We start from the raw sequence: 14,413 nt of genomic DNA on the forward strand, positions 1-14,413 counted from the left end.
CTGGGACTAGGAATGACACCGGACTTTTCAATGTCAACATTAGAAGCTGGAAGACAGTGAGTTCCGTGACTTCAAGATTCTGAAAGTAATTTACCTCCAAACCAGAAATCTACACCCAATCTATCAAGAGTAGAATAAAGACACTTTCAGAAACAGTCACAAAAAATTACTTCCCATGCAACTCTTTCTCAGACAGTACCAGGATATAAAACAAGAGTTAGGCCAAGAGAAAATTATAGAGTCCACGGTAAGGAGAATATTCCAGAACAACAACTATAGATGCCGAAGAGAACAAAAAATGGAGTCTGGGCCACCAAGCTGAGGGGCTCCCTGAGGAGAACGTCCAAGGGAAAAAAAGGCGCAGACAGACTTCCTGCTGTGACCATGTACATGAGAAGCTGCCCTTGTGTTTTCCTTGGGCATTCTCACACTCCTCCCTTTACGGTAGCAGCTAATCTGTCTGCCTGGAACAGTCCCCAGAGAAACCACGTGGTATTCTTCCTCATCAACTTCAGGGTTGGACTCAAATGCCGCTTGCCACTGAGGCCTCCTGTCTTCTCAGAATGTCCCTTCCCATCACAATCTCACACATTCCTTCCTCAATCAGTCTCTCTCCTCAGCACTCACTACTCTAAACACTACCACGTATCTCCTCATCATCTCCTCCTACCACCTGTCCCCACCAAATGTAAACTCCAAGACGGCAGAGGATTTTTGTCTGTCTGTTCAGGCAAAATAATATAGTTATTATTGAGGGAAAATGTTTTCTGAATACACGAGTAGTCACAAGTTTAAAAAATGAGTAAAATAAAAAGACAATTGTTAAAAAAAAGAAAGTTGCTAAGTAAGTGAAAATAAACATCATATACTGCTTGGCACAGCAGTGAATACTTACATAATCAAAATAATGGAAACACTCTATATGGATTAATCCAAAAATTACGTTATAACTAACGGTAGGAAAACAAGTTCAATGGAGGTCTATTGGGTTACATGGTCTTCCTCCAACATCACAGGGAGTCAATAGGCAATTTCTAAATTTAGTGACTCAGGAAAGAATAATATATACATTTGAAAATATGAAAGGAAGAATGAGAAAAACAGCTTAAGGAGTTGTAACTGGGTACAGCAGGTTGCATGGGACTGCTGTTTTATTATATATATTTTAGCTCTCTTTGATGTTTTTAAACTATGTATTTATATTATTTGATGAAAATAAAGGCATTTACTTAAAGGGAAAACATGTTTCTCCCAAGTTCTAAGAAAGCTTAATTCTTTGTCATTCATATCATAGTGGCACATAGTAAGTACTCAATAAATGTGTTGGAAGTAGGGATGGATTTTGACTGTATAAAAATACACAAAAAACAGCTTCTGGATCTCACATTAAATCATACAGTACTGTGTAAGTTGACAACAGAAAGGTATAATGCTTCATAGAGACTGTTTTTGATACAAAACATTGACAAAGGTGAAAAACATGTAAGCATTAAAATTACAACCAATAAATTCATACTAATTAACAATGTATAAAATTTTCTTGGTTTTGTTTAAAAATATTAAAAAGTTATGCTTTTTACTTTTGTGGCTATAGTTTTGAGCCGTATCAAGCAGCTATATACTGCCCCCTGGTGGCTAGCTCTGCATGGACAGCCCGGCTTTTGGTCAGGGTAGAGAGGATTTTCGCATTTACGCCTTGTCCACTAAAAGCAAATACATCAATATCCACCCTTCCATTCATCCATTCTTCTATCTCAATTCAGCCACCGAATCCTGAACAGGAGTATCAATGGGAAGGAAAAAGAGGCAGTAAAGCTCAAGTATTTTATTAATAATTTATTGTCAGTAAGAAAGACTGGCTAATGGTAGTTTTCATTAAAAACCTTTACAAGACCATTGCATCACAAATATACAGACACTATAAAAACTGTGTCATGGTGGTTTTGGTTCTAAACAGGTATGCAGAAGGTCCCCGTTACACTTTCCAATAATGAAAAATGTTTATAATTCTAAATACAGCAACCCATGTAAGACATGTTCATGTATCACATCTCTCCCTCATCCTATGTACAGCTAGAAATGAATGACTACACTGAAATATTCTAACAAAATGTCATACTTCAGTGGAAAAAGACAGAGTGAAACCCTGGTTATAGTAAAAAAAAAAAACAGGGTGCTAGATAATGGCACTAACACCACCAAAATTCAGTTGAAACAAATGCACAAAATATCTTGGAAATCTAGTTAAAACTATGAAAAATCAAATCTGTACATAAAATTTACAAAAAAAAGAGACAGGAAAATTAAAATAATCAAATCTATATAAATACATGAATCATGCTGACAACACAGGACTGATTCTTCGTTTGATTATTTTAACACAGACAGATGTAAATCCCAAAAGACGTTGGGAAACAGCACAGCCGATGAAAACCTCACGATGACAGTAGCTGGGACACTGGAAATGGCTAGCATGTCCAGAGGTGCAGGATCCAGCGCAGCCATGCCCATTCGGCTCACCAAAAAAAGCTTGGAAGCACTGCTGCAAAGAACAATGCGGATTACTCGTATCATCTCTAGGTTCACTAAAGTCAGGCACTTTGGGGGGAGCTGAGAGTCAGACTTCCGTGTGCTGCTGGGAATCCAGGGGCGGGATCGTCACCTCTTCGAAGTGGCCGTCGTCCCCGCTCTCATAGTCACTCATCATGACCTCGGACTCCACTTCGCAGCAGGCCGACACGTCGGAGCAGGAGGCCGTGGAGGCGTACACTGACATGGGCATGCTCTCGACAGCGGGCGCCTCGAAGTGTCTTTGATACCCTGGCGGGTAAGGGGCATGGGATTCTCTACAAGTACGATTCTCACCAGTGCCTTTTGTTTGAGGTTCAGACATATCGAGGGGATAAAAATTGGGCAAATACTGATTCAAGTTGAACCTCTGCCGGTTTCTTGATGAAGAACCCAAGCTACCCGCGGCAGGCATGTCTCTAGGAGGGTGGATGGATTCAAACTGATCGCTGAATTCGGGCGGTAGTGGTGGTAGCTCATCGGCTGCGGGGAAGTCTTCCGGGGGTGGAGGAAAATCACTTTCGATGTCATACCCTCCAGGGTAATAATCCGTATCGATGGCGTTTGGATCTGCTGAGTACAGGGGTGTCTGCTCATCAATCACCTCATAGTTGGGGAACTCCTGTATGTCCGGCAGAGGAACGCTTGGCATCCAGTCTGATGTATCCCAGTGATACCCTTGGTGGGAAAGAAATGAGATGTCAGTGTGTCTTCTCCCAAGCTTTTGTGCCATGGAAAGAGAGCTCAGTGTATCAAAGACACAAAGATGCAACTGCATTTATGCCTTCATTCAAAGTTCACCACTGGAAATTCCTCGTCTTTGCTTTGAAGACATCCCTCAACCCACTCCAGTTTAAAGACCCCTATGAACTAGGCTCTATTTCTAAAATGTGGACTTACAGTTTTATGTACACAACTAACATTCAAGGAAACGAAAGGAGTCCTAAGAGAAATGGGATGCTAGCATCTAAATTCTATACATTTTTCTACAAATGATTCTAACCATCCTTTTAACTTTTCTTCTGTAATGTAGAACCCATTGCTCTATAGGAAGAAAAGTATTGAACCAGTCTTAGGACATTAGTGAAATATCCAGTGTCACTTGATCTGCACTACTTCTCATTAAAAAAATACTGATTAATGCAACTTAAAAAAAAATTTCATTTATATTTTTTGTAGAGACAAGGTCTCACTATGTTGCCCAGGCTGGTCTTAAACTCCTGGCCACAAGCAATCTTGCCAACTCAGCTTCCCAAAGTGCTGGGATTACAGGTGTGAGCCATCAGGCCCAGCCAATGCAACTTTTTAAAGTAATAAAAGTAACCTTTAACATGCTAAAGTTTAGAAAATAAGCTTCCTTCATAATAATGTAGCAAGTTTAATGTTAAAATTACTATTTTTCATTAGCCCTCAGACAACAAATTAACTTAATATAGGTATGTATTAAAGCATGCCCCCAATTCAAGCAAAATACAATTGAACAAGCGTTGCAAGATTATAACACAGCCTCTGATACACTGTAACAATCCATCTGTGTTACTTCCAAAAGGACTGTGATCCTTTTAGACTATATAAAGCATCACTATTTAAAAAAAAAAAAACTTCCAATTTTGGAATAGTTTTTTTTTTTTCCTCCTTAGGATTTAAAAAATCCTTGTAGAGGCGGGAGGAGGTTAGGCAATCCGTGCTTCGAATGCAATGCGCACACACATGCAGCCGTGTACTTAGTTACTGCTGCAAACACCGGGCGACCCAGTGTAGTCAGTCGGCACTGGGGCAAGGCTCGACCCATTGTTTTTAGTGAATATCAATGAATAACTGGCATGCGTAAGTCACCTCTTGGTTTGCTGAGGTCAGGAGCAGCCAAAGATTCTTTTGGTGGCAGAGCAGAAAAAAAAGAAAACATTTGTAATTAAAACAGACGGCTGAAAAGGCAATAAAGGTAAGTACACAGAACAATGAAAACTGCTTATAAAGGCCCAATCAGCCATACAGCATGTCCTTACGCCAGTATCTATGACAATCCCAAATGGCTGAGAAATGTATGTACCACAAATAAAATGGAATATGGAAGTGGAGGAAAAAGACCGCGGAATGATGAACCAGAGATTTGGCCAGAAAACTCAAATATTACTTTCTTTTCCTTGTTTCTGACAATCACAGCCTGAAAACACAGAATTTTCTTAGGAATAATTAAAACAAACAGGCTCTAATAAAATATAAACTGATCAGATTACACAGGTGATAATCCAAACACACCTACAGCTACATAATGCACACACTTTATAGCACATTGCAACTTCAAAGGACATTGAATTCAGAGGAATTCATAGGCAAACTTAAGATACTTAAAGACAGATCTATAAGCTGAAGATCTCTCCAAACTGTATGTATTCTGAATATGATTTAATATTTACACTGTGAGCCATTTCCTAAAGAGACCACGGCTACACTTACCCCCATGTCTGTAATTACACTTGCCCTGCCAGGGCCCCGCATTTATACACAGAAGCCTAGCAGGAAGTGTAACCAAATGCACGTAAATCCCACTATCATTAGGGCCATGAGACGCCTGCCCTGGCCCTGGCTAACCTTCAGGTTCTCTCTTTGAAATGGGGTGAAAATCCCTTCGAGTTGTTAGGAGGATTAAACAGGATAACGCAGGTTAAGCACTGTTAGAAACTACCAATAACTGTGAAAGTAGACATCACAGTAGAAAAACGGTCACATCAGTGAATTTTTTAAACAAGGCTTTCTATGCATTCAACAATGTTATAATTTGGGACAAATATTTGATTGATAGTTCACTTCTAGAAATTTCAATAATTTTAAAAGACTGTGGTGTCTCTAAAAAATGAATACGCCAGCATTTAGGTAACATGTATCTACAGAATCATTTTTAAGTCTAGTAACAAAAGTAGCAATTCCTTTAAACAAAAAAAGATCAACTTTTGTTACTTAGGCACTAGTAATAGCTTTCAACTTTAAATTCAATGTGCACTTCTTGGATATGCCAAAAAATATTTTTCAATGAAGGAGATTGCAATGAAGGAACTGTTGAAATTCTGCTTCTATAAACTTCAATAATATTTAAAATGCTGAAGGTCATCAGTTTAACACTAAAACTTCACTAGACAAAATACAGATATGTTTTTGATTCGCCAAGTGAAAACATGGTACTTCTTAGGAAAAGAAGCGTAGGCGTCATCAGTAACTGTAACGATGAACACTGGAGTATCTAAGCCTCTTCTGCCTGATAGCAAATGGGGCCCAGAGCTATCCTCCCTCCTCCTGAACGCTGACAGCATCATGTCCTAGCATAACGGGTCCCCCGAGCTCCATGATGACGTCTGTGTACTCGATGGCCTCTGTAAGCAGTTCTCAAGTGAGATCTCTAGACCGGTACCATCAGAGCTACCTGCGAACTGGTGAAAATTGCAAATTCTCAAGTCCCAACCCAGACCTATTGGATCAGAAATGCTGGTGCTGGGAACCAGCAATTGGACTTTTAACAGCCCTCCAGGTGATCTGATTCACATTACAGTTTGAAAAGTACGAGCCTGTGCCTTCCCCATGTGATGAATTTCAGTGCACTAATAAAGGGCTATTTTAATTTAAAATAATTTGGGGAAGGTGTTCAATGTCCTTTCTTACAACTCTGAGCAGATAAAGCTTCACATTAAATAATTTTCACTAAACCAAATATGAAAATATTCTTTTACCATGCTCTACACCCTTTTCTTTGATCATACTCAGGGAAAAACCAAAAGTGAAGAGTCAGTTACAGGTTAATTATGAAAGCTTTATGTTATTCAAGTCTTATTCCTCTACATATGAAGAAGAATTTTTGTTTCAAAAAAATTTTAGGTAAAATTACTTCTGAACTTTTTTTATATTGCACCACCTATAGATAAGCTCTCAAGATCTCATGGTTACTTCTGATGTCTGTGTAAATCAATATGAATGGTAAAAAGGAACAAAGACATAACATACATCGAAATATTTTTTGCAAAGCACCCATATTACATATATACACACCTGCATAAAATAAAAGGACTCAACCCCCTCAAAAACACAAACTTTTTTCCTACCATTGCAATGGGCAATGCGGCCGTGTTCTACGACACAGCTGCTGCAAGACAGAGACACAAGCACGAGCACTTACAACTGTACCTTCTGTGCTCGCCGTGTCAACCACAGCATTGACAAGGTGCATTACGGTCACTATGGAAGCTTGCAAAAAGGTACAAAAGCAGTCAATTAGGAACATCTTCAGTTAGTCAGAAAACAGTGCATGAAATAAAGTGTTGTATTATACCATTTCTACCTCAAATTCAAACCCATGAGTGCTTCAATACGACCACATAAGATGCACAGCCTCCTCACTGTTAGTTGTGTGTCTCAGAGACTTTTCTAATCGAGCTATATATTTGTTATTATTAATCAAAAGAATAAAGTAAACATATTTTATTGGAATTTAAAAAAAATTTAGCTTTAAATTTTTTCACAATTACAATTATGGATCATGCCAGGCCAAAACGATTCTTATTTTAACATCTTACAGGCAAGACTCGACATTCCAAGACTACAATCTGTGGTTCGCCACTCTTCTGGCTGCCTAATCACTCACACATTGTCCCCCAAAAAAAGAAATTGAAGGAGAAACATATACAATCTAAAACAAGAATGTTTTTGTCCCTGTTCTGATTGTTTTCCCTGCAAATCTATCTGTTTGCAGATGGACTAATCGCTGGTGAGCTAATGTACCAGTAGAGGAGGAGACTCTGCCCGTCCGTTTCCTGTGTAAATTCCCTTTTCATTTGTGTATCAGATTGTTTTCAAATAGCTATGCCAAGGCAAATATGTACGCATGTGGTAGGCAGAAGGCCGGCCCTCAAATAGTCCACGTCCTAATCCCAGGAGCCTGTGAATATGTCACTATACACGGCAAAAGGGACTTTGTTGATGTGGTTCAGGTAAGGAAATTGAGACGAGGGATTCCCCTGGATTATCTGGGCGGGCCTGATGCAATCATAAGGGTGATTTTTCCGCACAGAGGCTTTCCCAGTTACGGCTGGGGGGGAGCTCTGCTGACAGAAGGGTGGTCAGTGAAAAGCTGTGTTGCTGTCTCTGAGAGATGGAAGAAACCAAGAGCCAAAGAATGTGGGCAGCCTCTAAAAACCAGGAGAGGAAGGAAAACAGGTTCTTCCCTCGAGTTGCAGAAGGGAATGCAGCCCTACCGATTGCGTGATTTTAGCCCTCTGAGACACAGGGGTTGGGCTTCTAAGCTACAGAATGACAGCAACACAAGTCTACGTTGTTTTAAGCCACAGAGTTTGTGGTAATCTGTAACAATGGCCCTGGAAAACTGGGAATACGACGCAGGAACAGACTCTCAGCAGGCTTTCAGTTTACAACTGATAATTACATTACGGTAACGAGTAAAATAAAAACACTCCTGTATACATGTTTTTTCTCTGCACTGCATTATCTGGAAGCTAGTTTTCATAAGTAATTTGACCATAACTTATTAAAAGCACTTGGGAATATTTTTTTTTTTTTTGAGACGGAGTCTTGCTCTGTCGCCCAGGCTGGAGTGCAGTGGCGTGATCTCAGCTCACTGCAAGCTACGACTCCCGGGCTCACGCCATTCTCCTGCCTCAGCCTCCCCAGTAGCTGGGAGTACAGGTGCCCACCACCACACCTGGCTAATTTTTTTTCTATTTTTAGTAGAGACGGGGTTTCACTGCCAGGACGGTCTTGACCTCCTGTCCTCGTGATCTGCCTGCCTCGGCCTCCCAAAGTGCTGGGATTACAGACGTGAGCCACCGCACCTGGCCACTTGGGACTATTATTAAGAAGACTGATGTTTCAACAACAAGAACTAGAAAGAAAATGCTGATAAAATTCTGAAATGTATTTATAAAGAGCATTTAGGGGCCAAGATATACATTATTACATAAACTGGAAAAAGGAACTTCTTAGAATTAAAATTGATAAAAGACATAATTCTATCTTGTTGGTTTAACAAGCAAAGCTATGTCCATATACTCTATTCCTAATAAACACAGGTATATTTTGATACCATATATATAAATATATATATACACATATACACACATATATATGTGTATATATATATATACATACTTGAAATCAGAAATGACAGCACATACTTATAGCTATCTTTAGCTTGAAAAATGACTGCAATAGATGATGACTATATGGATTTATGGACTATATGATATATTATGGACTATATTACTCTGGATTGAATAATTATTAGTGGGGTTACCTTTTTACACCAATATAATATTTGAAATGTATAACATATTAATATGTTAACATATTAATAATGTATAACATATTAATATATGCTTAATAATAAACATTACATGCTTATACAATAAAAAAATTATCATTAAACTTACTAATTCTGAGATTCAAAAATTTCCACTAAAAAATACATTGTGTTACTGAATATTGACAATTTTCTCTACTGGTATGCGTTAATATGGCAAAGCTAGTTATCAATGCGATTTACCCTATAGGGAAACCAGATCAACATAACTGGTGGCAAAGATCCCACTGTCAAACTTTCTTCATTAGAAATAGAATTAAACTTACTAGCAATCTCTTAAACTGTGCTCTGGCAGTACGCTCTGATCCAAATGGGAGCTGGGGCCGCAGTGGGGTTGGGGGAGGAGACAAATAAAACCTTGTAATACCAAAGGTGCTACTGAAATCGAACATTTCAGACTATCACATCTCTTCTTAGAGGGGGTGTGTGTGTGTGTGAGAGAGAGAGAGTGCGTGTGTGTGTTTGTGTGTGTGCTGTGTGGTTAAGAAAGTTGTGAGGAGGATTTCTGACAAACCCACAAAACTGGGGTGATATTTACTGTTGTCAAAAAAAAGCCAATACAAGACTAGTCAATCAGATCCTTCGATGAATATGTTCTTCTCTATTACTGACCAGTTCAAATACCTATCCATTAAGAACAGTTTAGCTATTTTCCCCAGCAGACACTCATGCAAGTACGTATGGTATTGTTTAAAAGTGGTCCAAGAAAAATGAAAATACGGTGAGGCTTTTAAGGGTAGCTAGTGCGTCTACATTGTGAGATAACACAATAACACAACAAGCAAGCAAATCGCAGTGTTGCAGCACACCGCTGCCTCACCATTGTCATCGCACGATTCGGACTGGAAGGAGCTCAGGGACTGCACTTCAGACAGGCTTTCCCGGGCACTGTACGGCTGGGAAGCCTTTTCGTCTAGAGGCTTCTTGGAAAGACAGGGATCGAGATCCACCACTTTCGCTAAAAGGAAGGATGATAAACAGTAAGTATATGGGTCAAGATGGTTTTGTTCACCGCTGAATCCTGAGACACACCACGCATTACCCAACAATGGCCTGAGATTTACTGAATAAATGAACGACTGAAAGAAAAACAGAAACACCTTACAAACTCAAACGAACAAATAAAAAACACCCTGCACAGAAAGACCTACACATCATCTCAGAGATTATTCATAGAGTAGAAATCGCCCATAAGCATGCCTATGGGTATCATTAGACGGTAAAGGCTGCTAAAATTTTGTTTTAAAATAATATGTGTAGCTTTAAAAAAAAAAAGCATCAAATATATGTTACGTCACTAATATAAATATTTCCACTTCTCCAGGTCATATTTTTAAAAATCCTAGCATGAAAACGCTCCCGATTATTTTTCTGACATATTAATAAACTCAAAAAATTATAGATGAGAACCTTTATCAATTATAAAATGAAATGATCTCTCCAGAATATTAACTAAACATTACTAGATTCAATTTCTTAATTAAAATAACATCAAAGCCACAATGCTAACCCAGCAATCAGGACATCCAAAAAAGTTTCAAATCATCATACGGATTTCAGTCTAAGCATACTTGTCGCTAATGAAGCGTACACACATTTTGACTGGACAGAACTTGTGACCTCACTGTTTATCTCAAGTGACATTTTAGTGAGATGAAAAATGGCTCTTACTGTCATAGTCAAAGTCCCAGCTAGGTTTCTGGATGGAGTCGCTGTCAGAAGGGGAGTTTGAAGGAGGTGGGGGAGGCAGGTTTGGCGCCACGCTGCAGACTGCCACTGCTTTTCGGTGCCCGTGCACAGACTCGGGGTTAAAAGTGCTGAATTCGGGATGCTCTGGGATAGCAGATCCTTCGAAGGAATTTCGGTCAAGATTGTTTCTCGAGTCACTTGGAATGCTCGGCGTGTAGGAAATAGGCCGCACAGGCACCTGGGGTGGTATGTCTGAGTAAATGTTCTTATTTAGCTTGGAATCAAAATATGGTCTCTGCAAGAAAGCCGTAGCGGGTCCCAGGTGCTTGTCTTCAGGTTCGGCCTGATGCTTCTTTTTCCGACTAATCATCTTACGGCAGAGAACAAACACCACCACCAGTAAAAATATCCCTGCAATAAACACAACGATTCCGATTCCTTCTGCCAACCCAATGTTCCACGGCGTGGACACGTACTGGTTGGGTGCAGCATCCTCGCAGTGACGTCCCCTGTACTCGTGGCTGCAGTTGCAGTGATAGGAGCCGTGTGTGTTCTCACAGAGGGCCCCGTGCAGGCAGGGGTTTCCAGTGCACTCATCAACATCACTCTGACACCTGCCAAGAAAGTCAGGAATGAGGAGAGACCTGTGTAGCATACGCCAGCGTACGTCAGGCTCAATCCTTATAGACTGAAGACTAATCCCTCCTTGATAATCTATGTGAAGATCAAACCCAGACACAAAACAACTAAAAAATGTAACGTCGACAACCATGAGAAAAGACCTTCTGTGGAGAAAGCAATCATGTGATCGCATGCTTTCGATGTACGTTTGGGAAGGAAACACATCAAGCCACCACTAATGGCCATTTTCCTAGGGTCCAACAGACTACTACATCAACCCCATTGGCTAAACATTAGTTTTTTTCAAGTATTATATATATTATATTCATCTGCTTGATATTTCATTTTAAAGAGTGAAAAGATTATAAATTATATAAGGGGCCAATATGAGGATTATCAAAATCTGACATAATGTAGTTAAAATCACTGAACATCTGTTGCATCTGCCAGTCAATATGACACCATGAAAAGCTATGAATCGAGTTAATGGGTGCAGCACACCAACATGGCACACGCATACATATGTAACAAACCTGCACATGGTGCACATGTACCCTAAAACTTAAAGTATAATAACAATAAAATAAAAAAAGTAAACAAAAATCTAAATTTTAGAAATGATAAAAATTATACAAATACATTTTCAATTAGATATTCCATTATATATATTATACAAATACATTTTCAATTATAGATATTCAATTATATATGTGTGTATGTATGTGTATATAAATATATATATATATATATGTATTTCCGAGGTGTGACTTGTTAGAGAATAGAAACAAAAAAAATGTATAAAGGCAAAGAAAAGTATGTATGAATTGTGAATTTACAAACTTAAAAAATATTATAACAAAATACATCAAAAATTAAACCAATAAAGTCAGGGTCTTCATAAATAAAGTAAAAATTTAAGCAAAAAAAAAAAAAAAAAAAAAAAGAAAAGGTATGAATCTAAATTTGGAAAGAAACCATGTACCTTTCTCCCCTAAAGCCTGAATCACACTGACAAACGGCGCCATCCAAACTGTCAAAGCATGTTCCGCCATTCTTACACGGTTCATCTCTGCAGTATGGACTAAGCTGACACCTAAAGAGTAAGGAGAAACACACGTAAACCTCACGACCCTGTTGCAAATAAATACAGCAAAACAGAACATTAGCAAATTAACGTGGAGACTTTTTACATGCACCATTATATGTTTAAGAAGAATTTTATACTACAATTAATCCTGAAAGTTAAGAAAAATACACATACCTCTGACCAGTATATAATCCTCTACACTGGCAAACAAAGCCTCCGCTGTCGACAACGCACGTGCCCCCATAGAGGCATGGGTTGGAGGAACACGGATTCACGCTTATCTCACAGTGGGTCCCTATGTATAAGGCACTGCATTTGCAGTAATAACCTAAATTGGCAAAAAGGAACAAAAAAGTCCTATCACTCAATGACTCCAAAACCTGGTCTTAATTATATTGCTTTTTAGCTTTAAGACTTAGTTCTCTGAGGTCTGTAAAAGCTTGTAAAATTCTCACTCTCTCTGGGAAAAAAGCTGGCTACATCAACAAGCCTTCCACTGCTGGTATAACCAGAACACCCAGAATTGAAGAGAGAACTCAGTTAGCTTTAGTTCATCATAATTTGCATCAAGATCATTAGGTCACACATATAGAGGAGGAAAATACAGTTCTTTACTTGAGTGACCATGTACATAGACAGCACCACTTAACATCTCAATTTATTTGCAATTCACAAGCATTTAAGGGTTAAATGAGAAAATAATGAATGTGAAAAGCACTTTGAAGACTATAAATTACCTTTCAATATTTTTATTTTTTGAGACAGGTCTCGCTCTGCCACCCAGGCTGGAGTGCAGTGGTGCAATCTCAGCTCATTGCATTCTCAAACTCCCGGGCTCAGGGATCCTCCCACCTCAGACTCCTGAGTAGCTGGGACTAGAGGCATGCCACACGCCTGGCTAATTTTTTAAGTTTTTGTAGACATGGGGTTTCCCTGTATTGCCCAGGCTGCCTCACTCCTAGCCTCAAGCGATCCTCCTGCCTCAGCCTCTCAAACATGTAAAGATTTAAGAAAGGAGATCATCACATCTGTTCAAAGCAGTACGAAGAATGTCGACTCCACTTTGTCAAGTCTGTGACAGGTGGTGTGGCAGATCTTCTAACTGCCTGCCTTGGGGGCACACCACCACAGTGCTTCCCCGCCCCTCCAAAGCTGGTGTGGCCGTGGGTTGTGGTGTGGCAGATCTTCTAACTGCCTGCCTTAGGGGCACACCGCAGCAGTGCTTCCCTGCCCCTCCGAAGCTGGTGTGGCTGTGGGTTGTAGTGTGGCAGGCCACTTCTAACTGCCTGCCTTGGGGGCACACCGCAGCAGTGCTTCCCCGCCCCTCCAAAGCTGGCGTGGCCGTGGGCTGTAGTGTGGCAGGTCACTTCTAAGTGCTTGCCTTAGGGGCACACTGCAGCAGTGCTTCCCCGCCCCTCCAAAGCTGGTGTGGCCATGGGTTGTAGTGTGGCAGGCCACTTCTGCCTGCCTGCCTTGGGGGCACGCCACCACACAGTGCTTCCCCGCCTCTCCAAAGTTGGCGTGGCTGTGGGGTTTTCTCAGGATGAAGAACTGTGGTGCCCTGGGCCAGGGCCTTAGGAGCCAGGGCCCGGCTGCCATGCTCCTTTACTCCTGCTTCGGGACCATGGGAGTGCCTGGCAGGAAAGCACCTCTCTCAGCCTCATCCCTAAGTGACAAAATGAGGACAGCCTCCTTGCTAACCTGGTTTGGATGTGTAACTAATACGATCACAGTATAAACCAGAGTGTTTCTGTGGGGATGGCCTGGCCCACTCTATGCACACAGAATGCAAATACACTTCCCTGAGAGAACAAGAGAAAACCAAAGCTTTGGAAATCCCACTTAATGACAGTATTATTTTTGCTCTGTTCATTATACCAAGCTCTATTTGGCATGACAACTGTCATTTTCCTAACTGTACCCTATTATTGGTAAGTGGGCCTAACAGGAGTCCAGGGTGCAAAAGACACAGAGTACCCCACTACACCAGGGCTTCAAGACAGACAGATATGGCAATACTTCAGGAGGGATTCAGCGCCTTCTGGAAAATCATATTCCCAACTATTATTGCCAGCAAGAATCTAGCA

The 14,413-nt window shown here is 40.3% G+C and overlaps 1 protein-coding gene across 12 annotated transcripts in view; it reads right to left on the reverse strand.

The window, feature by feature from the left end:
- Positions 1 to 1,818: 1,818 nt before the first annotated feature.
- The window catches only part of FAT1 (FAT atypical cadherin 1), a 141,172-nt gene continuing 128,577 nt past the window's right edge, over positions 1,819 to 14,413 (reverse strand). For 4 of the 12 annotated variants that reach the window (XM_030816417.1, XM_030816414.1, XM_030816415.1 and 1 more), the window contains 7 exons: positions 12,501 to 12,654; positions 12,222 to 12,332; positions 10,601 to 11,232; positions 9,750 to 9,887; positions 6,742 to 6,801; positions 4,405 to 4,440; positions 1,819 to 3,246 (listed from right to left, as the gene is read on the reverse strand). In XM_030816417.1, coding sequence (XP_030672277.1) covers positions 2,618 to 3,246; positions 4,405 to 4,440; positions 6,742 to 6,801; positions 9,750 to 9,887; positions 10,601 to 11,232; positions 12,222 to 12,332; positions 12,501 to 12,654 — 1,760 coding nt within the window. In that variant the 3' untranslated portion in view covers positions 1,819 to 2,617. Of the gene's footprint in view, positions 3,247 to 4,404; positions 4,441 to 6,733; positions 6,802 to 9,195; positions 9,247 to 9,749; positions 9,888 to 10,600; positions 11,233 to 12,221; positions 12,333 to 12,500; positions 12,655 to 14,413 lie in introns of those variants that run through there. The other 8 variants (XM_030816419.1, XM_030816418.1, XM_030816422.1 and 5 more) reach the window with 7 other exon arrangements.

Source organism: Nomascus leucogenys, chromosome 7b (assembly GCF_006542625.1).
Source record: "Nomascus leucogenys isolate Asia chromosome 7b, Asia_NLE_v1, whole genome shotgun sequence".
Taxonomy (NCBI): domain Eukaryota; kingdom Metazoa; phylum Chordata; class Mammalia; order Primates; family Hylobatidae; genus Nomascus; species Nomascus leucogenys.